The sequence below is a fragment of the Colobus angolensis genome, unplaced genomic scaffold, assembly GCF_000951035.1.
Source record: "Colobus angolensis palliatus isolate OR3802 unplaced genomic scaffold, Cang.pa_1.0 Scaffold19, whole genome shotgun sequence".
NCBI classification, from domain to species: Eukaryota; Metazoa; Chordata; class Mammalia; order Primates; family Cercopithecidae; genus Colobus; species Colobus angolensis.
Window position 1 is genome coordinate 15084225 of NW_012115043.1, and position 25792 is coordinate 15110016.

The 25792-nt window shown below is 34.5% G+C and overlaps 1 protein-coding gene across 3 annotated transcripts in view; it reads left to right on the plus strand.

Annotated features, from left to right (window-relative positions):
- Positions 1–25792, plus strand: part of ZNF280D (zinc finger protein 280D) — a 97971-nt gene that overhangs the window by 39162 nt on the left and 33017 nt on the right. For all 3 annotated transcript variants that reach the window (XM_011940529.1, XM_011940530.1, XM_011940531.1), the window contains 7 exons: positions 6145–6368; positions 9786–9943; positions 10919–11019; positions 11762–11908; positions 19560–19694; positions 21524–21831; positions 21974–22114. In XM_011940529.1, the coding sequence (XP_011795919.1) occupies positions 6145–6368; positions 9786–9943; positions 10919–11019; positions 11762–11908; positions 19560–19694; positions 21524–21831; positions 21974–22114 (1214 nt within the window). The remainder of the gene's footprint in view (positions 1–6144; positions 6369–9785; positions 9944–10918; positions 11020–11761; positions 11909–19559; positions 19695–21523; positions 21832–21973; positions 22115–25792) is intronic.

A 25792-nucleotide genomic window follows, 5' to 3' on the forward strand; every position in this document is an offset into this window, starting at 1 on the left:
GGTTTGTCCAGAAATAATCTTATTGGTATATCCATTTAAGTAACAATTTACATTCGTAATGATTATATAGATTCTCAAATTCCTTCTAAATCCTCAAATTTTAAAACTTAAATTTGTATATATTATAATATATGCTTATTGTATTTTAATTTTAACTAAAAATAACGTATTAATCAGATTATTTATCTGGTCATACTCTTCAAACTTCTTATAAAACAGGCATTTTATTACATTTATACTTTTGCATATAACTTAAAAATTCTGTTACCTTATGTTTGTGTCCATGTTAACATGTACATGTCACAATGAAAATCTGAGTTTTATATTTTAATTTTTAATATTCAAGTATAAACTCCAAATGTTGGTGCATTTCATATGAAATAATTGTTTTAAGTCAGTCCAGAATATAGTTCATATAATTGTATAAATTAATTTGAGCTTTTTATTGGTATAGGAAGCCCTTGAATTTAGGTTTTAAGAAATGTCCAAAGTACTAATGAAGTATGAGATTTAGGTAACACTTAAAGTATTTTAGTAGATATTATAGTATCCTGTGTTTGTGTAGAGATGGTCTGTACTCCCCCTTGAGTGCCCAATATAAATGACAGGAAGGGAGAAAAGAGATCAGAAAAAAGGCATTGTAGATTATATAAGGAAAAGAAAGAAGGAGAGGGGTGCAACGGCAGAGAAGTAACTTAGGAAAAGTTTTTGCTGTTTCAGAGATTGACACATTTTATTGAAATTCAGCATTTTACAAAAAAAGTAGAAAAAAGGGAACTTAAAAAATTATAAATACAGTCTTCTTATTCATGTACACAACCATATTTGGTCTGTCCTTACTCTCAGAGTATAGCCCTGGATAACTGCACATTATGCTTTGGTCTTATAGGAGAATTATCCTGTAGAAGTACTTTCAATTTTCCTCTTCTGTGTAATGTTTGGATGAGATTTCTGATTTTTTTTTATGTTTTGCATTATAAATGAAGAAAAAAAAGACTACGTTCTTTATCTCTTTAATTTTTTAAGTAGGTAGCAATACAGTGAAATGATTCAAAACTAAAAAGCCTACAAAGATACACATGTGAAGAATCTTACCTTTGTGTCTTTTTTTACCTGGTTCCTAGTATGACTCAGAGAGAATAATTTTTTATTAGTTTGTTTTGAATCCTCTCTGGTTTTCTTTCCAGATGTACAAGTAAACCTGAATGTTCTTATTTTCTATTTTGTACAGAAATTGTAGCATGTTATATATACCTCTGCACCTGGATAGAATGGCAACATTCTCCAAAATGTGGTTTTTATGTGTTACTTCATGGTTGTAATTACTTATAGTAGAAACAACCAGAACTTCATAGAATTTTCATATTAATATAATAGAACAATATGACATTTTAAATAAGGAAAGTATCTCTATCATTCTAAGAAATTGTATTTCTTACAACTGAACTAAGTTGAAGATAATATGAACAGTATATGTGTTTGTATCATAAGGAAATCTTGAAAGAATGGTCTCCAAATCTGGGAAGGGAAAGTTTGAATCTGTGGGAACTTTTTACTTTCTAGTTTATATATTTTTATGTATCAACTAAAGTTTTAATGTTATAATAACTTTCATTTTGAAAAGAATGTGATTTTTAGATTATTTGTGAATGATTTTTTGCAGACTAGCATGTAAATAATGTGTTCTTTCAATGGAAAAATATTTAAAATATCAAATATTCTACAATAATAAAATGTATTTATCTGAGACCATGTGTCAGACACAGTACTAAGCTTTAAATACATTATTTCATTAATCCTTAGAAAATTCTTTGAGTTTTTTTTTCATTGTTGTATAACCAATTAACTGGCATAACTAGCTTTCAAAACTCAGTTTCTTTAATGGTAAAGCCCAAGCTTTCACAAATACTTTTTTTTTTGTAAAGTATAGGGGGTATTCAATATTACAGGGAAGCTTGAAAGTAGGTATATTATTTCTCCCTTGGGGTATGGAATTTGATATTTATCAGCCAAATATAGCTTATTAATTATATTTATATTTCTGTGTCTTCGCTTCCATTTAGTCCACTTGGTCTGTCCTGGATTGACAAACACCACGTTTCAATCCACATCTTTCACTACCAGTATTTTCTTTCATACATTGCAATTTTGTTTCAAAGTTGTTGCTGTTGTTTATGATATAGAAGAATCTAGCTTTTATAACTGTATTGTGAGGCCGGGAGTCATGGCTCACACCTGTAATCCCAGCACTTTGGGACGCTCTGAGGCTGGCAGATCACCTGAGATCAGGAGTTTGAGACCAGCCTGGCCAACATGGTGAAACGCCATCTCTACTAAAAATACAAAAAATTAGCCAGGCATGTTGACACGCGCCTGTAGTCCCAGCTACTTGGGAGGCTGAGGTGGGAGAATCGCTTGAACCTGGGAGGCAGAGGTTGCAGTGAGCTGAGATGGCACCACTGTGCTCCAGCCTGGGCGACAGAGTGAGACTCTGTCTTAAAAATAAAATAAAATAAATAAAATAAAATACTGTGTTGTGAATGTATCCTTTAGCATTTTAATAAAATATCCTTTTCTTGGTTTTACTGGTTAGTGCCTTTTAGCCCAAATTCTTTGATATTAGAGTCACAACCCCTGTATGGTTTCCATTTGCCTGGTATATTCTTTGTTTATTCTTTTATTTTCAACTTGTCTGAATTACTTTGTTTTAGGTGTGCCTTTTGCTTTGAGCAAAGTTGACTTTTCTTTTGTGATCCTATATGAAAATCTCTTCTTTTAATAGTGGATTTAGATTTACCAAAATGATAGTTTTTTTGGTCTTAGTTCTGTTAATATTTTTCATTAATTCTTCCTTTCTCTTTTTTTAAAAAGACTTTCACAATGTAGTTGCTTTATGTGTGGTTAGCTTGGGTTTCTAAGAGAGTTGTAGTTTTGTTCTCCTGGTTATTTTTCTAATTTTAATGTATAACTCCACTAGTCTTCTCTTCCTTTAGCAATTCTCTACTGTTCTTTTCTATGAGGAAAGATTGAAGTAGCATGAAACTTCCTGTTTTCAACCCACCCGTCTTTCCCTTCTTTTTTGCTACTTGATTTTAGTCAGTATTGTCTAAGCATTTGTTTGCCTTTGCTGTTAAAATGCCTATACCTATATTAGTTTTATTTGGTGGCTCTAACTGATATTCCTTTATGAACTACTACTATATGTGAGGCAATCTATGAACTTTTGAGCTCGTATTCTTTGTCCTTTTATCTTCTCCCAATTTTTATTCATTGTATTATTTTTCCATTGTCAGGGCACATGACATTACATTTGTGGTTTTTTTTGACCTTATGTCATACTTGTTTTGATCTTTTTCTAATGTAAATATATCCAGTGTTCATCATCAGTGTTTTTGTCATGGTTTATTTGGTTTTCTGTTTAGCTAAAGTTCATTCTGTAGTAATTTCATTTAGGAGGAGTCTGAAAACATCTTTCTTTGAGATCGTTCATGTTCAAAGCAATTTCACTATAGTCCATTCTGGAAAGATAGTTTGATCTAATATAAAGTAAATCGAATCCCACTATCAGGATTTTGTTGGTGTAGCTCCCATTTTCTAATATTCAATGTTGCTGTTGAGGAATCTGGGACAAGCTGAATTATTTTGCCTTTTATAAGTGGTTTGATCTTTTTGTCTGGCTGTCTATAGCCTTTTGGTCGTCTACATTGTTTTTGTTTTGAAGACGGATAATTTTATAATGATATAACTTGGTGTTGGGAATTTTGGGTGAGTCCTCTCTGGCATACTCCTTGTTCTTTCAACCTGTATATTTGGATTTAGCACAGTTTATTTGAATTGTATTTTTAAATATTTATTCCATACAATTTCATCTCCAATATGAATTTGTTTTATCTTCTTTCCCTGGCATATGTCATTTTTTTCTAATCCTTAATTTTTTTAAATGGACTTTTCTCTTACTAATATGTTTCCTTTATTTTATTTGAAATGTCTGCTCACCACTGTATTCCTTCCTAATTTGTCTTCATGTCTCTGATTTTATTTTTTTCCTATACTTTCACCCTTGATTTTGCCACTCTTTTTTTTCCTTCTAAATGTGTTGTTGTCTTGGCATCTTTTCTTGCTTTGTGGTCTTCCAAATAGAGACAATTGCTTCATTATGTTTTTAAAATTTGTGGCTACTGTTTTCATCTGCATCTGCTCCATGGCAGCATATTTCTGATGTTTTTGTTAGAATTTTACATTGTTCTGTTATTTGCCTTCTTTTATTATATGGTATTTTTGTTTAGATGTGAGTGCCTATCGTGTTTAACAAGTTGGATTTTCTTGGGCCAGCTGTTGTTATAGAAGCTCCTTTTAGGAGAAAGCATAGGTTGCCAGGATAGTCTCACAGCTTGCTAACTGGTTTAAACAGCCTTTTGCTGGGCAGAAGGCTTCCTGCCATTGTGACTTGTGTGTCTGATTCTTTATGTAGCACTGCCTTTCTGCTTCTCTGTACTGAATCAGGTCTGGGGTACTTCTCCTGCCATCCTTCTCGCCTCAGCTTCTGCACCTGTTTTTGCAAACAAAGGATATACCCTTGTGATTCAGAATATGTGTTTCGCCTTTAAGATGTATATTTTTACTGACTCTTTAAGATCTGTTACCACCGGGTCCCCTTTACCTCTCTGGTTTACTTCTAGCTAAATGCCATCTGCCTGATGTTGGCTGCTTTGATTAGTGCTTTCATATATTATGGAGTCTGTGGATACAGTTTCAATGATAAACCAATTTGTGGAATTTGCTTGTGTGGTTTTTAGATGACTCTCAGGAAGAAAAGGGGAAAATGTTGACTGATGTTGGATATTCACATGAGAAGGCCTATTTAACTATAAAAATAGGATATCACCTCCTTTGGTCTAAAAAACGCACCTAAATTTTTAGGGCACTAACAAAGCAACAGAACATGGTCTGTGTACTGGGAGGAGTAAAGATAAGAATGATAGATAGATGGTGTCTGGTATTTGTCAAACTATAGTATACAGCATTAAAGTACATATTTAATATTTGCAGAATGTTTAACCCACAAAAATAAGGGATAAATGAGGAGTTGCAGTGAAGATCTATTAATAAAACTAAAAGGTACTAGGGCTGAATAAAAGATGACCAGTTGATACTGTACCATAGCTCAGCTATGCCCCTCCGTAGCTTACTCTATCCTCCTATAAAACCTTAAATCTAACTTTGGTTCTCCTCTCTTAAGGTGCTTATTTGTTTTCTGGATAAGCAAAGGGCACTTTGCTGTTCTCAATGACTAAATCCTTCACCCTAATTCACTACACGTTGTTGTCCATTTTTGGTTATCAACGGTTTATTAGGTTTATTATTCAGCTCTTTTACAGAGATAAGAAATGTTTAAAAGGTACTCTGTGAACAAAGTTTATACGTTCATTTAAAAAATCTGATCCTATCCTACTTTTCTGTTAAAAAAAAATAGAAAACAGCAAGTAATTTATCGTCTGTTATGGGTATCATAATTTTTAGGTATTTTAGGGTAATCTTTAATGTTCATAGACTAACTTTACAATGTAATTTGATAATTTTACATTTGGGAGAGAAGATTATCCACATTTCTAATTAGTGAGACTATTCTATATTATGTAATTTTTGTATAATTTTTCCCCAACCAGGCTTTATGAAATTTCTAATTAGGGAGACTATTCTATATTATATAATTTTTCCCCAATCAGGTTTTATGAAATTTTGTATATCACTTGATAATTAAATATATACATCAAGGCATATAAACATTTCTATACATCTTGACATGGACGTGAGATGAATGATTTTTGGTTAAGGAACAAATTATTATTAAATATTTACATCTAAAAAAGCAAATTGCAAGGGTAAAACTGTTAGAGCTACAGCCATGTCTTGGTTTTAGGGTTTCTCAAATCTTTTTGAATTCTTGTATTAAGATAATAGGTGTTTATTATTTGAATTTTTAGACTATGTATATGCACCACAAATTTTTGGTGACTATTTTTCTAGATATGTTACAAGCATAGTTTTAATGATCTGGCCTTTGGTGTAAACACACAATCACCTTTTGGTGTATGTTTCTTTTTAAAGAATAAGTAAGGCTTATATATCTTTTTTCTCTTTCAGTATTGTTGTCCAGACATGATAAATAACTTTTTGGGACTGGCTAAAACAGAATTTTCAAGTACAGTAAATAAAAACACAACTATTGATTCAGAGAAAGGAAAATTGATCATGTTAGTTAATGACTTTTATTATGGAAAACATGAAGGAGATGTCCAGGAAGAACAGAAGACTCATACAACCTTTAAATGCTTCAGTTGCTTGAAAATTCTAAAAAATAACATTAGGTATGTAAATACTTGTTTTTATTTCTATTGAAAATTGAAATGCTGCAAATAAAAATGTTACACTTTTATCTTGTGTTTTCTATGCCATTCTAGGTAAGTGATTTTAACACTTTCTACTGAGAATAGAGGCAGATTCTCTTGATGAAAAGCTTATGTTCTTTCTTGTGTTGTGGAGTTTGATTCTTGGATCCAGTTAGTTGTATTTCTTTCACATAGCTTAAAAAGGAAAGTTTATTTTAACTTAAGAAAAAAATGAACTTCTTTTTTCTGTTTTAGTAGTGCTCTTTGAATTTTTATTAAACATTTTTTATTTTCTGGTTGCCTTTTAATTTTATATTTCTTCACATTACGAGAAGGACCACTTTATGTTTGTTCAGGTTGGGCTCCTCCATACCAATCTATGTAATGCTCAAATTTTTCAATTTATATTTACAGTTTTTAGAACATTCATCTTGCAGGAAAAGTTATCTGTTTTGGAGATGTATCAGTTATAGGAAACATGTCTGTTTTGATTTTAAAATTTAACACCTTTAGAAATTAGAGATTTAATTCCCAGTGGAATATATAAATGCTTTAAATATTGGAAATTTGCACTTCTTAATCGTTCAGTTGTAATCTTTGAAACTATTCTGTACAAATTAGTAAGAAGAGAAAAGTAATAAGAAATTGAATGATATTATTTGTTGATTATGTAGCCTGATATTCAAAGTGAATAATTGTTAACAGTTAACATTAAATATCTGATATTTATATTAGATAAGGGTTTTTCTATCACTTTACTATAAAAATTTTCAAATATTAAGCAAAGTTTTGAAAATTTCACATTGGACCCTTGTACACTTAACCACCTTGATTCTTCCAGTAACATTTTACTGTATTTGCTTTATTATGTATCTCTTCATCCTTCTTAGAACTATCTGATTTTTTTGGTGCATTTCAAAGTGATCTGCAATGTTTGTGCATGTGTGTGCAAGCATATACATATACGTATGCCTTTTGTGTTCTTGTTAACTGTCATCTGTAATTAGCATTTCAAAGCACCTGTAGTTACTTCTGAGTTCAGCATTTATTTGTTTTCCTGTGAGTCCTTGGGTCCAAAAAGAAGCATGTATTAAAATCCTGAAATACACTGTGATATACACCTATAACAGTTATTAGTGGTTTCTTTATGATAGTGCTTTATAATTTTCAAAGTTTTTTCACTTATTTTATATGAGTTTTCTTATTTACCTCCTTTTATCAAGTTTTAATGACCATCAATAGCTAATGGTTGCAGTAGTTTCACAAAAGGGAAAGTGTATTTTGAGATAAAACACTGAAACAGTGTTGCAGTAGAACTCTACCACCTATTTCTGATGTCATGCCAACATCAGGAAATCATGTTAGCAAATATGGTAAAATGCAGAGCAATGTGGTTCACTGACTTAATTTCTTGTACTGAAATATGAGGTTATAAGTTATTTCAGCAGTATTTTTTTGACCTTTCCTTTAAGATTAGCCCATTTAATATCAAACATGAAAATGAGGCTGGGCATGGTGGTTCATGCCTGTAATCCCAGCACTTTGGGAGGCTGAGGCAGGACGATCGCTTTAGCAAAGGAGTTCGAGACCAGCCTGGGGAACACAGTGAAACCTCATCTCTACAAAAAATACAAAAGTTTGCTGTGCATGGTGACATGCACCTGTAGTCCCAGCTACTTGGGGGGCACTGAGGTGGGAGGATCGCTTGAGTCTGGGAGGTTGAGGCTACAGTGAGCTGTAATCGTGCCTCTGCACTCCAGCCTGGGCAACAGCCCAGGACAGTCTCAAAAAGAAAATGAAAAATTCATTTTTTTGGTTATTGTTCATGAAGACTAGCTACGTATGTCTAGATTTTCATAATATTTACAGATTTTGAGAAGATTATATCTGATAATATCCAGGAATTGAGTATAATAAAAAATACCGATCTTTTATTAAATGTAACCTTAATGGTAAACACCTCATCAACAAAGAAGTTAAATGTGTTATATAATATTTTACTTTAACAGTAAACACTGAGAAGGCAACTTGATATTTATAGAGAATGATGAGAAATTGATAGGTCAACATTTCATTTCTATTCTCTGCCATGTCAACATATTGTGGTATGGTGTTTCTTTCCTATAATGAGTGTCACTAAAAATATTTAGATTTATCTTGTTCTTTGAACATCCTTGCAAGAGGTTTTGCTGTTTCCCTCATTTCTGTTGGTTTGAGAAGTATGAGCTCCTGATGGGAGCTCATATAATTGGGACAAAGCGAATTGGTTAAGGGAACATTTTATGTTACTAGACTTTAAGCGCCGAAAGCTGTGAGCTGAAAGTTTAATGGCTCATTATCTTTACTCTATATGTAAACATTTAACCAATACCAGGATTTTCTGTAAGCATTTGTAGAGCTGTTTTTAAAACCAAAGGAGGAAAAGATATTTCAAGGTGTACCATAGCCCATTCTAAAGAGAAGTAGTCCTGTAAATTTGTGAAAAGGGGTATATATTATAACCTTCATGATGATTGCTATCCAGATTGATGACATTATCACTTAATTTCAAGATAATTTCTTTTAGGGATTCAAAGTGAATAATTGTTAACAGTTAACCTAGTCTAAAAATTATTGTTTTTATTGAATAACTTTACTCTCAAATTCAGCAAAAAGTTTTAGTAAGCTCTTTCAAATATATTACCATTTGTATTGCACCTTCTGCCATTGAAGGTCGTAGTTCTTGCTCGTAAGAAGCCTTTTAAGGAAGCTGAAGTAGCGGTATGTAAAACTGAAAAATGTATGTTGCCTACAAAGGGCACTGTCTGCAAGTTAAGATGAACAGTCTGTGCTAACAGTAAACCAGTATCATTAAATAAAACAAAAGGTTCTTGTAATTGTAGGCATTAAAACTGCTATTACATGTATTTAGAAACCAAGATACAAGTAAAAATACCAGTAATTTGTCATTTAAGCAGCTGGAATCTGTTGCATATTTTCAAGGCCTTAAAAGATTTCCTCCTGACTCTGTAGCTGCCTTTGGTGATAGAGTTTCCTTTCTTTTAGTATTTTATTTTAAAATGTAAATAGGATTTCAAATATGGATCAGGAACCTGCTCTTTTATCTAAAAAAATTTTAAAATAATCTGAAATGATTAACAGTTATATCAGATTGGTGATCTTTCAGATTAATTACATGAATGAATTATTTTAAAGCAAAGATTAAAAAGATGTTTACTTAGCCACTTAAAGAAAGTGATTATTTAAAAGTGCATACTTTCCTAGACAACTTTAAGACTTTTGAGAGTTTGAGTAATAACATCTATATTTTTAAGGTTTAGGTTCAGATTATTGTTTGTGAGATATCCTTTTTGTTTTTAAATCTCAAGTTTTGCACCTGTTGACAACCATTTATAGGTTTATGAACCACATGAAACACCATTTGGAACTTGAGAAGCAGAGCAGTGAGAGCTGGGAAAACCATACCACCTGCCAGCACTGCTACCGTCAGTTTCCCACACCATTTCAGTTGCAGTGCCACATTGAAAGTACACATACCCCCCATGAATTTTCTAGTAAGTTACCAAAACATTTAAATATTCCATATTATTGATTTCAGTAATATAAATTGTGGGAAAACCTTAAGAAGTCTGTTGGAAAAATGAGAATAAGAAGTAGACTTTGGAATTTGAGGGCAAAATTGAAAGGCCAAGTTTTAACTGTGATAAACTTTTAAATAAAATTAGTTATTAATATTAAAGTGCCTCTTACAAATGATTCAGTATGGTAATTGCCTTGACATAACCTATGCATTATATGCTGGGGACTAAATTAGGAGCCTAGTATCATAGTTTTAAAATATGAAATAAGTGCTCTTCATTTAAACTTTAATAGGAAAGGGAACTACAGTTGTAGTTAAAATCACAGGCCGGGTGCAGTGGCTCATGCCTGTAATCCCAGCACTCTGGGAGGCCAACGTGGGCAGATCACTTGAGGCCAGGAGTTTGAGACCAGCCTAGCCAACATGGCAAAAACCCCGTCTCTACGAAAAATACAAAAATTAGCCAGGCATGGTGGTGCATGCCTGTAATCCCAGCTACTTGGGAAGCTGAGGCAGGAGAATCACTTGAACCTGGAAAACGGAGGTTGCAGTGAGCCGAGATTGCGCCATTGCACTCCAGCCTGAGTGACAGAGCAAGACACTGTCTGCAAAAAAAAAAAGAAAATTACAGATGTTGGAGCAAGATAGCTTGGTTTTAAATCCCAGATCTGCCTCTTAATATAGCTACAAGATTTTAGCCAAGTTACTTAATATTTGACTAATGCAGATCATAGAAATACCTTCTTTATAGGGTTGTTAATAGGAGTTGAGTTAATGTAGGTGAGGTGATGTGAGTGCTTAGAACTATTCTTTGCACATAGTTAACAAGCTATTTAACTGTTCACAACTGTCCCTACTGCTACTGTTATTGTTGTTGGTATAGATGTATAAAATGAATTTTTATATTAATGTCTTAACTATTGTAATACTGTTTTTCTCCCACATTTAGCTATTTGTAAAATCTGTGAATTGTCATTTGAAACAGAACATGTTCTTTTGCAACATATGAAGGACAATCATAAACCTGGTGAAATGCCATATGTCTGCCAGGTACATATACATTTTATTGTTTTCTTACATGTTTGGTTTGTTTGTTGTTTCGGTTATAAAATTTAAGCCTATTATACCAGTGGTCAGCAAACTTATGCATAACTTGGCATAACTTATGCATTATATGAGGGGTAGGCAGTAAGCTGGGTTTGGTCCACAGGCTTTGGTTTGCTTATCTCTATACTGGACAAGGATGAGCCCTGTTGTATGTAGAAAAACAAAGATATGGGCTTACTGTGCTATATAGGGAAGAATGGAGGCATACAAGGGAAATACAAAGTGCTGTTAGATACAAAGAACCCTACCAAATGCTTTGGCAGAAGTATTTTTCCAAAGAAGAAGAATTTGAAGGAAGAAGAAAGCAAGGAAAAGATAAATTGCCATTGCCATAAACCTGGAGGCCATTAACAATCCAAAGGAGAATGCTGTTTCATGTAGCAGAAAAACATTTTATAGGTCAAGAGGTGCCAAAGCTTGAAACTTCAAGTCAAGACAGAAGATCTGATAAAGAGAAGGAGATCTAGTTGTGTTTTGAGATGTATCCCTTAACTTTGAAAGCTACGTTTAATGTCTCAAAGATGGTCTTTTGGTGTTACCTGAGTGAGATTCTTGGTTGCAAAGGCATCAGAGCTAGATTAGTAGTATATAATGTTCTCCTGACAAATTATCCATCGTTGTTACTTTGTAATTGCATATCAGTTACAAATTTTCAAGTTAAACTAAGCCTTCTTTCTGTTTTTAGGTTTGCAATTATAGATCATCATCATTTTGTGATGTAGAAACTCATTTTAGAACATCCCATGAAAACACAAAGAACTTGCTATGCCCGTTTTGCCTCAAAGTTATTAAAATTGCAACACCATATATGCATCATTATATGAAGCATCAGGTGAGATTTACCAGTTCTTATTTGTTTATGTTGTCTTAGTGAAAAAACTGATTATGACTTGAAGAATCTTTAGATTTGTTCTTCAAGAGAAGCAGAGTTGTTCCAAATGACACTGTTAATTTTCACTTCATACTGAATTGCTTGTGAAACTTCCACTTCTTTTCCTTCCTTCCTTTCTGGTGATGGTGTGAGTCATAAATTATGAAAATTCTGAAAGATAGCTAGGAATAGGAAGCCTAGGATTGAGAGAAAATAGAAAAAGTGAGTGGAATATCCAAAAGATTGAATATTTCAGGGTCTAAAGGTAGACATGAGAATGATTTTGAAGGGAGTTATCAGGACAATGGAAAAAATGAGTTTGAACTGAGGAAGAAAAGATTGAGGATTTATAATCTTATTTTTCCTTTTGTTCTTCAAACTTTATTTCCACTTTCTAACCTCTTATCATTATGAGAAGACATGTTGTCATTGACCTGGAGTTGTCTTTTATAGTTGTGTGACCATGGGAATAGTAATGACACTTATTGATCAATGTATGAACTCTGGCAGAGAACCATATTTAGATTATCACTTGTTCCCTGGATGGCTTCCACCAGTTTTGCCATATAACTTTGGAACTCAATATTAGTACTTGTACCCATCCCTTGAATTCTGATATTATGCTTATTGGCTCTTTTCCTGAAGCAATTAAACCATCTTTTATTTGGGCTAAAAATTTTGATGCAGCACTAGTCTTGTTCTTGAGTGCTTGAAAGAACAACAGTGCCTTTGCCAAAATTAGAAGCCAGTGGATTTACTGAATCTGATCATGTAATCAAATTTTGCCAACTCACTACAAAGCTCAATGCATTCTCTTATTATTGATAAAATTGACATGCCAATTTATTCAGCATTGGTGCTCACTTTGCTGTCATTTTCAGTTGTTAGTTAATCATGAAATTGACTTGCTGTTTTTAGTTGGAGAAGATCATGAAAGTAGAATTTCCAGATCAATTTGGGATCATCTGTGTTGTGACTGGGATGCCACACATCCTTGAGAGTTTCTGGCAAGATCTTTTCTAGGGTTTCTCCAACAGTATTCCATCAGGTGTTAATAGATATTTTCCCCCAAATCATCACTGGTCAATATATTTATTAAATGCCTGGATTTCTAAAATCAAGCAGTTTTGTTTGTTTTTTAAAACAGAACTTCTCAGAGCTTTTAATATGCCAGTGGACATTGTAAATCTCCAAGAAAGGATATAGTATGTGTCATTCCCCAAACTTATTTGACCATTGACTTCTTTTTTTCGTAGTATCTATTAATATTTTTTGATGAACAGAGTTTGGGAAACACTATTCTTGATACCCTGTATTTCATCTTTGGACTTTAATTTTGAAAGGGAGAATGAGGTATAAAGCAGTAGCTCTAGTTCATAGTGGGGCTTTTAAACATGATATTTCCCAGGTGCTTTGCCAAACTATAGAGCGAAGTAGAGATGTGGGAAGAATAATAACTATGGTAGAGATATGGGGACCCACTATGTGGGCTGTGGGATTTATAAGCAAGTTGTCATGCCCTGAGTTGTATGTTTTAACTTGCCATGGCTGCCAATTTTCTTTTTTGTTTGGAGTGCCTGGGAGGTAGATAGCCAGCAGTAAAGAGGGGGCAGTCTATTAATAAGAACGGTCATTGGGCATCCTTGAAGGTATTTACAATTTGTGTAATTATTTACAAGACTGGAAAACCATAGCTGAGTGGGATTATAAACTTGTAGTTGAGATGACATTATTATGAAAGCATTAGACAATCAGAGTAGTTGACTCCACGCCTCATTTTATTGTCTTTGAAGAACTCAGTTGTAACTTTTTTTTTAAAGATTATCTTACTACGTCTTTAGTGATTTTAGAGTTAATAACCCAGTTTGTTTGACTTTTAAGAAATATTGATAGCAATTCCAGATGTGTTAAATACTCTCATTAGAGCTTTAATAAAGCAAGCAGTTAGCATACACTAATTACTTACCTTATGGCAGCAGCTAGTACTTTACATGCATTTTATTGTTTAATCCTCTCAACCACTAGATGTATATTATTATTTCAGTTTTATAGGTGAGGAGACAGAGGTTTAGAGAAAGTCACTTGCATAATGTCACATTGTCTAATAAAGCCAGAGTCAAAATTTGACTTCAGCATCCAAGCTTTTACTGCTCTACCAGAGTTGGATTTCACATTGGCATTAGGTCTAAAGATAGGAATTACTTATAGTAAGAATTACCTATAAATCTCTCAAGTCTCCCAAACAATGTAGTGTACTTATAAAAGAATTTAATACAGATATTTATTTCTTAATGCTTGGAATAGATCACTGTTTCTTTTGTTGAACATAGTGTTATAAAAAAAGTACTCTATCTTCATCACCCTTAGTGCATTGAAAGGCATGCATGCGTAAAAGAGTTGTAAAGGTGTGAGTCCAACTGAGGGACTAGTAGATTAATGTATTCTACCTCAGGACTCTGGACAAATATTCATTGAATGAAAAGGCAGATATTTTGAACTAAATTGTACATGCTACTCATGCATTTTCTCTGTTAGTCTCTTTCTTTCTGCCTCACTATTCATTTTAGAAATATTTACTGAGTGCCTTCGTATGTGCCAGAGGCTGCTTTAGGTATCATATAGCAGTGAACAAAAGCAAGTTTGTGCCCTCTGGAATTTACATTATAGTAGAGAAAGATAATGCATTTGTGTATGTGTGTGTTAGAATGTATATGCTGGCAATAAGTACTGTGGGAGGAAAATGTGGAAGATGAGGAGTGCCAAAGATTGGGGAGGTGGTAGGAGTAGAGGAGTGGCCAAAAAAGGGTGTTGAATAAACGCTGTTCAAACATGGCCCTCTCTGAAGGATATAAAGGAGTAAGCCATGTGAATTACCTGGGAAAGGTAACATTATATAGGGTTGAAGTGAGTATATACCTAGGATGCTCAAAGAATAGCAAGGAGGCCAGTGTGGCTGGAGTAGAGTAAATTAATAGGAGGAAGAATAATAGGAGATGAGGTTATAGCAATAGAATGCAGGCCAATTCATGTGGAGCTTTGTAAGCCACAGCCAAGACTTTGGAAAGCCACTAGACATTTTTAAGCATGTAAAAGATGTGCCATGTTTTTATCACTGGCAGCTATGGAGGGAAAAGTCCGTAAGGAAGAAAGGATATTAGGGGGAGAAGATAGAAAGTTTTTACAGCAGTCCAGGTAAGTGGCTTGGGCCAGTATGGTAGCAATAGTTGAATGAGGTAATGAGAAGTGGAAAGATTATGAATGGTTTTGAAGGTAGAGCTGACAGGTTTTACTAATGTGTTTGACAATGGATGTAAGAGAAAGAGATTAAATTTTTTGTCTTGAGCAGTTGCAAGAATGGAGTTTTAATATACTGAGATATGGGGAAGACTGAATAAGGAACAGATTTTTTTGGAGGAAGGGGACAGGGATATAGGAAGGAAATCTTGAGTTCAATTTGGTTCAGGTTGATTTGGGAAGCATATTAGACATCAAGCAGTAATGTTAAGTAGGCAGTTGGATAGATGGTATTTAAAAACCATGAAACTGGATGATGTAACCTACTGAGTGGTTATAGATAGAGAAAAGATTTCTGGGAACGCAACTTTAGTGAACTTTTTACGTGCTCTATTGTTTTGCTGTTTCTTGGTCTTTCTCTTCTTCCTTGAGCACATATAAGCGAATTTGTTTAAATTGCCTGTACCTATAATGTAATCCGGTGTATCACACTTGTCAAATAGTCTTAAGAGCCCAGGAGGTCAAGGCTGTAGTGAGCCAAGACTGCACCACTGCATTCCAGCCTGGCTGACAGAGTGAAACCTTGTGTTAAAAAAAAAAAAAAAAAAAAAAAAAGTCTTAAGATGCAGCTATTAGTAGAATTGTAAAACATATTTATATATTGCTTTGAATTTTATGAAGAACTTTAATTTATGAAGTGCTTGCTGTATGCCAGTAACTGTGCTAGGTACTTCCCTATATATTACTTCATTTGATTTTTATAAATAATTGGTTGTACAAAAACAAAAAAACAAAACAAAAAAAAAAAACCAAAAAAACCCACACACACAAAACTTCAGGCCAATATCCTTGATGAACCTTGATGCAAAAATCTTCACCAAAATACTGGCAAACTGAATCCAGCAGCACATCAAAAAGTTTATCCACCATGATCAAGTAGGTTTTATCCCTAGGATGGAAGGTTGGTTCAACATATGCAAATCAATAAATGTGACTTATCACAAACAGAACTAAAGACAAAAACCACATGACTATCTCAATAGATGCAGAAAAGGCTTTCGATAAAATTCAGTATCTCTTCATGTTAAAAACTCTCAATAAACTAGGTATTGAAGGAACATGCCTCAAAACAATAAAAGCCATATATAACAAATTCACAGCCAATAGCATACTGAATGGGCAAAAGCTGGAAGCATTCCCCTTGAAAACCAGCACAAGACAAGGATGCCCCCTCTCTCACCACTCCTATTCAACATAGTATTGGAAGTTCTGACCAGGGCAGTCAGGCAAGAGATAAATAATGCATATTCAAATAGGAAGAGAGGAAGTCAAACTATCTTTGTTTGCTGATGACATGATCCTATATCTGGAAAACCCCATCATCTCAGCCCAAAAGCTTCTTAAGCTGATAAGCAACTTCAGCAAAGTCCCAAGATACAAAATCAATGTGCAAAAATCACTAGCGCTTCTATATACCAATAACAGGCAAGCCAAGAGCCAAATCATGAATGAACTCCCATTCACAGTTGCCAGAAAAAGAATGAAATACCCAGGAATACAGTTAACAAGGAAAGGGAATGATCCCTGCCATGACAATTATTATACAAATCACTGCTCAAAGAAATCAGAGATGTCACAAACAAATGGAAAAACATTCCATGCTTATGCATAGGAAGAATCAATGTCATGAAAATGGCCATACTGCCCAAAGTAATTTATAAATTCAGTGCTATTCCCATTAAACTACCATGGATATGCTTCACAGAACTAGGAAAAACCATTTCAACATTCATATGGAACCAAAAATAGCCCGAATAGCCAAGGCAATCCTAAGCAAAAAGAACAAAGCTGGAGGCATCACACTACCTGATTTCAAGCTATACTACAGGGCTATAGTAACCAAAACAGCTTGGTACTGGTACAAGAACAGACCCATAGAACAGTGGAATAGAATAGTGAACCCAGAAATGAAACCACACACCTGCAACCATCTGATCTTCAACAAACCTGACAAACACAAGCAATGATTCCCTATTCAATAAATGGTCCTTGGAAAACTGGCTGGCCATAGGCAGAATATTGAAACTGGACCCCTTCCTTACATCATATGCCAAAATTAACCCAAGATGGATTAAAGACTTAAGTGTAAAACCTAAAACTCTAAAAACCCTAGAAGAAACCTAGGCAATACCATTCAGGACATAGACATGGGCAAAGCAATTGCAACAAAAGCCAAAAGCAATTGCAACAAAAGCAAAAATTGACAAATGGGATCTAATTAAAGAGCTGTGCACAGCCAAAGTAAGTAGACAACTTACAGAATGGGAGAACATTTTTGCAAACTATGCATCTCACAAAGGTCTAATATCTAGCATATATAAGGAACTTAAACAGATTTACAAGAAAGAAACCAACCCCATTAGAAAGTGGGCAAAGGATATGAACAGACACTCTCAAAAGAAGACATACATGTGGCCAACAATGATATGAAAAACAAACTCAACATCACTGATCATTAGAGGAATGCAAATCAAAACCACAGTGAGATAGCATCTCACACCTGTCAGAATGGCTATCGTTAAAAGATCAAAACATAATAGATGCTGGCAAGGTTGTGGAGAAAAGGAGTGCTTTTATACTGTTGCTGGGAGTGTAAATTAACCATTGTGGAAGACAGTGTGGTGATTCCTTGAAGACCTAGAGACAGAAATACCATTCCACCCAGCAATCCCATTGCTGCATATATACTCAAAAGAATATAAATCGTTCTGTTAAGACACATGCACACATATGTTCTTTTTAGCACTATTCACAATAGCAATGACATGCAGTCAATCTATATGCCCATCAATGGTGGACTGAATGAAAAAATGTGGTACATATACACCATGGACTACTGTGCAGCCATAAAAAGGAATGAGATCATGTCCTTTGCAGGGACGTGGATGGAGCTGGAGGCCATTATCCTTAGCAAACTAATGCAGGAACAGAAAAACAAATACCACGTTTTCTCATTTATAAGTGGGAGCTAAATGATGAGAACACAAGACACATAGAGGGGAACAACACATACTTTGGCCTACCAGAGGGCAGAGGGTGGGAGGAGAGAGAGAATCAGGAAAAATAACTAATGAATACCTGGATGGTGAAATAATCTATACAAAAAGCCTCCAGGTTACACGTTTACCTGTGTATCAAACCTGTGTAACAAACCTGTACATCCTGCACATGTTCCCTGAGCTTAAACGTTAAATAAATAAATAAATAAACAAACAATTAGTTGTATTTAATGGACATGGTGATGTATCTGGCAGAGATACAGCTTTAGAGAAGGCATTACTTTATAATTATATGTTGTATAATTATGTGTGTGTGTATATATGTGTAAATATATGTAAAACTACATATAACTACAAAGGAGTGGTTTCTCTATATCCTATATATATATATAATGTATATTTATAATATATAAAATGTATTAATGAGGGTAAAAGTTGCAGTTGATAATCTGTAATAGAAGGAACACTGGATCAAGGGTCTGGTAATGTCACTAACTAGCTATGGGGAAATGCCTTAGAATTTTTTCGGGTCCCATTTCCCATCTGTAGAATAATGACAGGACTGGGTTTGAGGAGGGATTCAGTCAAGAGGTTCTCAATCAGTAAGTTCAGTTGTTCTGTTTTATGCCTCTTCATCCACATTGTCTAATGTAGTAGCTACTAGCCACATATGGCTTTTTAGATTTAAATTAATTAAAATTAAACAGTATTAAAAATGTACTTCCTTAGTCACAGTAGCTACATTTCAGGTGCTCAATACCACATGTGGCTAGTGGCTACTGGGTTTGACAGTACAGCTCTAGAATATTTCTTTATCATAGGAGATATTATTGGATAGCATTGGTTTATATAACCATTTCTATAAACTTCTTTGAAATGTCTGGTTAGATTTATTTTGTTTTAGAGAGTTTAATTTATTTTACCAACTTGTCAACCAACTAGAAATAGCAAAAATTACAAATAATTTACTTTTTCTAGGATAAAAACGTAGTACATCTCATTTTCACAGTATCATGTGTTTACTTCGAGTTTATAATTGAGATTTCTCACCATACTTAATAGAAGTTTTATTAGAACCTGTTGATAGAACTTTCATGTACAGTTCCTACATAGTAGCAAACACTTTTGGAACCCAAATACTAATGTAATAACTTTTTAAAAATGAGGCATTTTGATATTATTTATGATAGGAGATGTTAAACTGCAAGTTTTTACATTATTTAGGTATCATTAAAATTAAGCCAGAGCAGTCTCAGGACACAGGATTTATAGTTGTTGAAATTATTTTTCCCCCTTTTTCTGTTTTCTTTTCTAAACAGAAAAAAGGAATACATCGCTGTACAAAATGCAGGCTGCAGTTTTTGACATGCAAGGAGAAAATGGATCATAAGACTCAACACCATCGAACATTTATAAAACCTAAACAACTGGAAGGATTGCCTCCAGGAACAAAAGTGAGTTAAAATATATTGTATTTTAACATTTTGTATGATAATAGAAATTAACTCTTGCCCAGCTTTATCTATTGAATATATTTTTAAATGACTTCAGATTTTTGCTCAGACTTTAATTTTAGGGTTTAATTTTATGCGTAGAAGGAAAAACTTCTAAACATTGTTTTCAGTTCAGTGATAGCTGTTGGGTTAGAGTAGTAGTCCTTTCTAAAAAGTACAACTCAAGTAACTTTTCCTGGGTCAGTGGGTTGTTTCAATATTTTATAGGCTTTTTTTGAGCTTTCAGTTGAAAGTGTATATGTTGACTTTAGTTGCTAAACTGTAAGATGCTTGAGATCAGGAATCATGTTTTATTTATCTTTGTGTCCCCAGCATCTGGTATAGTGCCTAGAGTGCCATAGGTTCTCAGATGTTTGTTGTAGTTGTTATTACTGAGTTTACTCTGAGAAGCAAGTTCTGCTGGATAGCATTGTGTTTTAAGTGAGCAAACACATGTCTGACTGCATACTGATGATTGTAATTTACTTTTCCCTTTTTGCCTTATATACATCTGTTTTCTCTGACTTCTTTATATACAGTCAGCTCTTGAATATTTGCTCCAGTGGAGGGAAACAGAGGCATGGATAATCCAAAGTGAATAATCCCCAAAACATTTATTTTTGGCTTTGGGTACTTACCTTTGAATGTGGGTATGTCTGTTATTTGAATTAACTAAAACAATATAAAGCCATGCTCTGAAGACGTGATAGCAAGAGAAGCTATCCAGCATCCTTCCCTGCAATCCATTCATTCCATGTTGGGACTAGACATGCAGAACACTAATGTAAGCAGTGCAGTCCTCTCTCATTTTTTCCCTTAATAATAATAATAATATTAATGATAATGATACTAAATGTTTTTATAGCACCTTAGAATTAGACTTTCAGTGTACTTTTTCATACATTTTATTGTCTAATTCATACCATAATCCACTGAGGTTAATAAGGCAGGTATTACCCCATGTTATAGATGTGAAGAAGCATAGAGAGGATAAGTTCCTTGTTCAAGGTCACATGGCTAGGAAGGCCTTTTGATTCCTGGTCCAGTGCTATTATATGTTACCCAAGCATGTGTATGTCATAGGACTTCCTTATTGACTGTTCCTCAAATACAGGAGGGTATAGTCAAATGATTAACCAGAATGTTGGTAGGCACTGTGTTTTTCATTGTCAACCAACAGATAAAATTAAACATTTTCTCATTCTGAATACTAAATGATGAACTTTGTATTAGTTTACTTTAAGAAAATTCTAAATATTATTTAGCCCTCTACGCAGTATAATAAATTGATATAACTCCTCCTGTAACATTTGTAAGCATAAATCTTGGGCACTGAGCCCCTGGAAAGAGGAGATCACATTTACTGTAGATCTGTTTCTTTTATAGTTGTTAAAGGGTAATTTAGGCCTTTCTAGAATTATTTTTCAGGCTTGAGATTTAAATTTTGAGCTCTATGTTTGTGAATTTCTTAAAGTTAAGTCAGGGCATAAAAATAGCTATGGAATGTGCTCTTTGTATATTCATATAATTTGTATTAACTCCTAATTATTCACTGATAACTGTGTTAACATATAACTGATAGCAATACAAAATGTAATATTACAACTTAATATCAAGTTTAATATCATTTAATGGTTTGAACATCTAGAATAAATGGGAGACTTACCTGATTATAGTTTATATGTGCTTTTTTCAAAATTCTTGATTTTTAACTATTTTTGGTACCATGATATTTTAATATTAATGTAATGATTAATCTTTTAAAGCAAATCTTCTCTTTATTTTTGTAGGTTACTATTCGAGCTTCAGTTGGACCTCTGCAATCAGGAGCTTCACCTACACCTTCCATTAGTGCAAGTGCTTCTACCCTTCAGCTCTCACCTCCAAGGACTAAAAATATAACTGCTAAAAATCCTGCAAAATTTAATACAAGTAAACCTAATACAATCAAATCCAACGCAAGTAAACCTAATACAAGTAAGCCTAATGGAAGTAAATCTAAATACAAACCAAAAATCTCTAATATGCAAAAGAAACAAAGCACATTGGCTAGTAGCAATAAAAAAAGTAAAGTCAATACAGCATTGAGGAATTTAAGGTAATCTTTTATTCCTGATATACAATATAATTTAAACTTAAGTATAAAAACTTATACTTTAGTTAACAGAACATTAATAAGGCTCTTCCTTATTATTTTTGTTTTAAAATATATTTTTATCATTTTTTTATGTCTCCCTAAGGTATCGTCGGGGCATTCACAAGTGCATTGAGTGTTGTTCCGAAATAAAAGATTTTGCAAACCACTTTCCTACGTACGTCCACTGTAGTTTTTGCAGATACAACACTAGCTGTAGCAAAGCCTATGTAAATCATATGATGAGGTAAGATGAATTAAATGTGTAAATTACCAATGAAAATTATAGTTCAGCAAGTTTCTGTTTTGAAAACAAAGTTATCCTATTAGAAGCCAAGGAGCCTATTAGAAGCTCCTCTTCAAGGAGCTGAAAGGATCTAACAATAAGGAACTTTTAGGATATTGCCTGGTCCTATTTCTCAGCATAGTAACTAGAAATTATGGGACTAAAATTGTAAGAAAAATTAAGCTAATGAAATTGGAATAGGTTTGTTAGAGAAATAGTTTTTCTTTTTCACTTTTTTGAGATGGAGTCTCGCTCTGTTGCCCAGGCTGGAATGCGGTGGCATCATCTCAGCTCACTGAAACCTCCGCCTCCCGGGTTCAAGCAATTCTCCTGCCTCAGCCTCCTGAGCAGCTGGGACAACAGGTGTGTGCCACCATGCCTGGCTAATTTTTGGATTTTTAGTAGAGACAGGGTTTCACCATGTTGGCTAGGCTGGTCTCAAGCTCCTGACCTCAACTAATCTGCCCGCCTTGGCCTCCCAAAGTGCTGGGATTACAGGCATGAGCCATTGCCACCCAGCTGGGAAATAGTTTTTCCATGGAAGTTTTTATTGCCCTATTGGTGTTTATTTTCCAACAGAATTTTAAATTTTTAAATATATTTACTAGATAAATATTTGTAAAATCATGAGCATCATCCTCTTTAAAGCAGTCACTTTGAGAGACTTTAAGATTTTCGGTGGAGTCTGTTTCTCTTTCTGTATTCCAACTGTCTTTTTATCCATCTGTCAGGCCATCTATACTTGCATCCATTCAGTGAAAATGAGGCACCGTTCCAGTCATGATGCCACTTTTGGAATTCTTTTTCATTAATTCGTTCAACTTAGATTATTTGAGTACTTACCATTTACACTATGTTAGGAAAAGCCTTCAGAGTCTGCATTACTTTCATTTAGATCTCAGTGGGGGAATACTTTATTCCTCAGAATGGGTTTGTATTTTTTTTTAAGTAGGCAAAAATTGTTTCGATATAAATCTGAGAGTTTGCTTATTCAAAGTAAGTTTGTTCAATTTTTTTTTTTTTTTTTTGAGACGGAGTCCCGCTCTGTCGCCCGGTCTGGAGTGCAGTGGCCGGATCTCAGCTCACTGCAAGCTCCGCCTCCCGGGTTTACGCCATTCTCCTCCCTCAGCCTCCCGAGTAGCTGGGACTACAGGCGCCCGCCACCTCACCCGGCTAGCTTTTTGTATTTTTTTTTTTTTAGTAGAGACGGGGTTTCACCGTGTTAGCCAGGATGGTCTCGGACTCCTGACCTCGTGATCCACCCGTCTCGGCCTCCCAAAGTGCTGGGATTACAGGCTTGAGCCACCGTGCCAGGCCTCAATTTTTTTTTAAATTAGGATTAATGTATTGTAAGTGACTTTCTTGCAGATTACACATGACTTCTCTGTTACTTGCTGGTCATTATCAACTACTGCTTTCAAGGATTCTCCTACCATTCTTGGTGGCTTCAGCACTTCTCTCAGTTTTTCCACATCTTGATGATTGGCCTGACCTCATGGTATCTTGCTGCTTTAGTGCAAGAATTTCAGATCAACTTTTAAGTTCATATACTGCCTTTTTTTTTTTTTCTTGAAACTACAGTACCATTTAAATCTCTTCCTATAAACTGTGCATTCCTTTTGGATTTCCATTACCCCATGATGTTCAGGGCTTTGACTCCTTTTTGCTGCCTAGTAGCACCCATCTAATTTTGTGTCAACCTCACTATCAGGATCATCTGTTCTGATTGCGGCTTTTTGTCCTAGAATCTTTTACATTTTTAGTCATGCTCACTTGGCATAAAGGCCAAGGTAAGATTTGAACCTCTTCCCTTTTGAACTTTCTCTGTGCTCACTTCTAGACTATCAAACGGTCCTTGATTTAATCAACTCTGATTTCAAAAACTTTAATTCTGATTAGGTCTTATTTTTTCTTTTAAAAGACCTCTTTATTTTTACCTTCAACATTTGTTTAATCCTTCTTCAGTACCCTAAAGATTTTATTTTAGTTTCTCAGTTGTTAACCTGGCCTATTAATTAGTCAATTGTAGGTCATCCTTTTTATTTTTCCTAAAATTAACTCTTTCAACCCCACATATTTGTCCTGTTACCTTCAATCAGATATTAATGTTAAAAATCTAACATGTCCCACTTTCCCATTAACTGTCCTTTCTCCCCCAGTTCACCGACCATATTCAGTTAACTTGGATCTTCATCTCTTTTTCTCTATATGGGTCCTTCTGCTTACAAACATTTTCAAGTATTTAAAAAACTTTTTGGAAGAGAACAATTTGTCCCAACTGCTTATGTTCCTCATTTCTTGTCTTCCTTTTTACTATTAACACTTGTAAAAAGTGTTTGCTACCAGCTTTATTGTGATTCATTTACCCTATGAGTATTGCCCCCACCTACCAGCTAACGTTCCCCTTTTAAAGATTATCTGTTATGAACATATCACCATATTTACTCACTGTTTTTCATTCTTACTCATCTGTGACTTCTTTAGAGTATTTGACATTGGTGTCACTCACTTTTTAAAACTTAATTTGTTTAATTTTCCTGACAGCCATGTGAAATTAATTAATTTAAAAATTTTTATAGAGACTAGCTCATACTTGTGGAGTACACGTGATATTTTGTTACAAGCATACAATATGTAATAAACCCAGAATAACCGTCACTTCCAATATTTATTATTTCTTCATTTATTCTTTTTATTTTTTGAGATGGGGTCTCACTCTGTCACCCTAGAGTGCTAGGTGATGCAGTCAAAGCTCACTGCACCCTCAAACTCCTGGGCTCAAGTGATCCTCCTGCGTTACCCTCCTGAGTAGCTATATAGGTGTGTGCCACCATGCCCATCATTTCTTTGTGATGGGAACATTCACAATATACTCTTCTAATTATTTTGCAGTATACAAGAAATTTTTGTTCGTTGTCATCACACACAGCTGTTAGTGTCATATGGAACTAAAAGCTTCCGTTGCCACTCTTAGGGTTTGGTAGGTCTTTTTATCTTTTTCTCAACTTCAGTGGTACCCTTGCTTCCCTCATTGCATTAGGTGCATCCCACTGAATGGCAGACTCTTCTCTGCAGTGTTGATTCTTGTTAGAAGCTTGAGGTTTATATATACAGAAGCCTAATTTTCTCCAAAGCACGAGAACCTTTAATTCCTATCCCTTACTAACTCTGTAGCCTCTCAATTGGTCTTTTTCCCTCTGGTCTCATACCTGCCCCAATCCATCCCTGTAAGTTGGTTAATTTCCACAGAGTATAGTTTCTTCCATATTAATTTTCTTTCTTTTTTCCTTTTTTTTTTTTGAAAAAGGGTCTCACTCCAACTCAGGCTGGAGTGCAGTGGCTCCATCACAGTTCACTGCAGCCTCAACCTTCTAGGCTCAGGTGATCCTCCCACCTCAGCATCTCAAGTAGCTGGGACTTACAGGCATGCACTACCATGCCCAGATAATTTTTTTGGTTTTTTTTGTAGAGATGGGATTCCCCACCCCCCTACCGCCGCTGCACCAGGCCACATGTTTGTTTTCTACAGTGACTTTTCTGTATTCCTTGTTAGTTCCCAGAATGCCCTGTTCTTTCCTCTCAGTTTACCTTCTTTTTTCAAGTGTCTAATCACCACAACCATTACTTTCTTTGAATAAT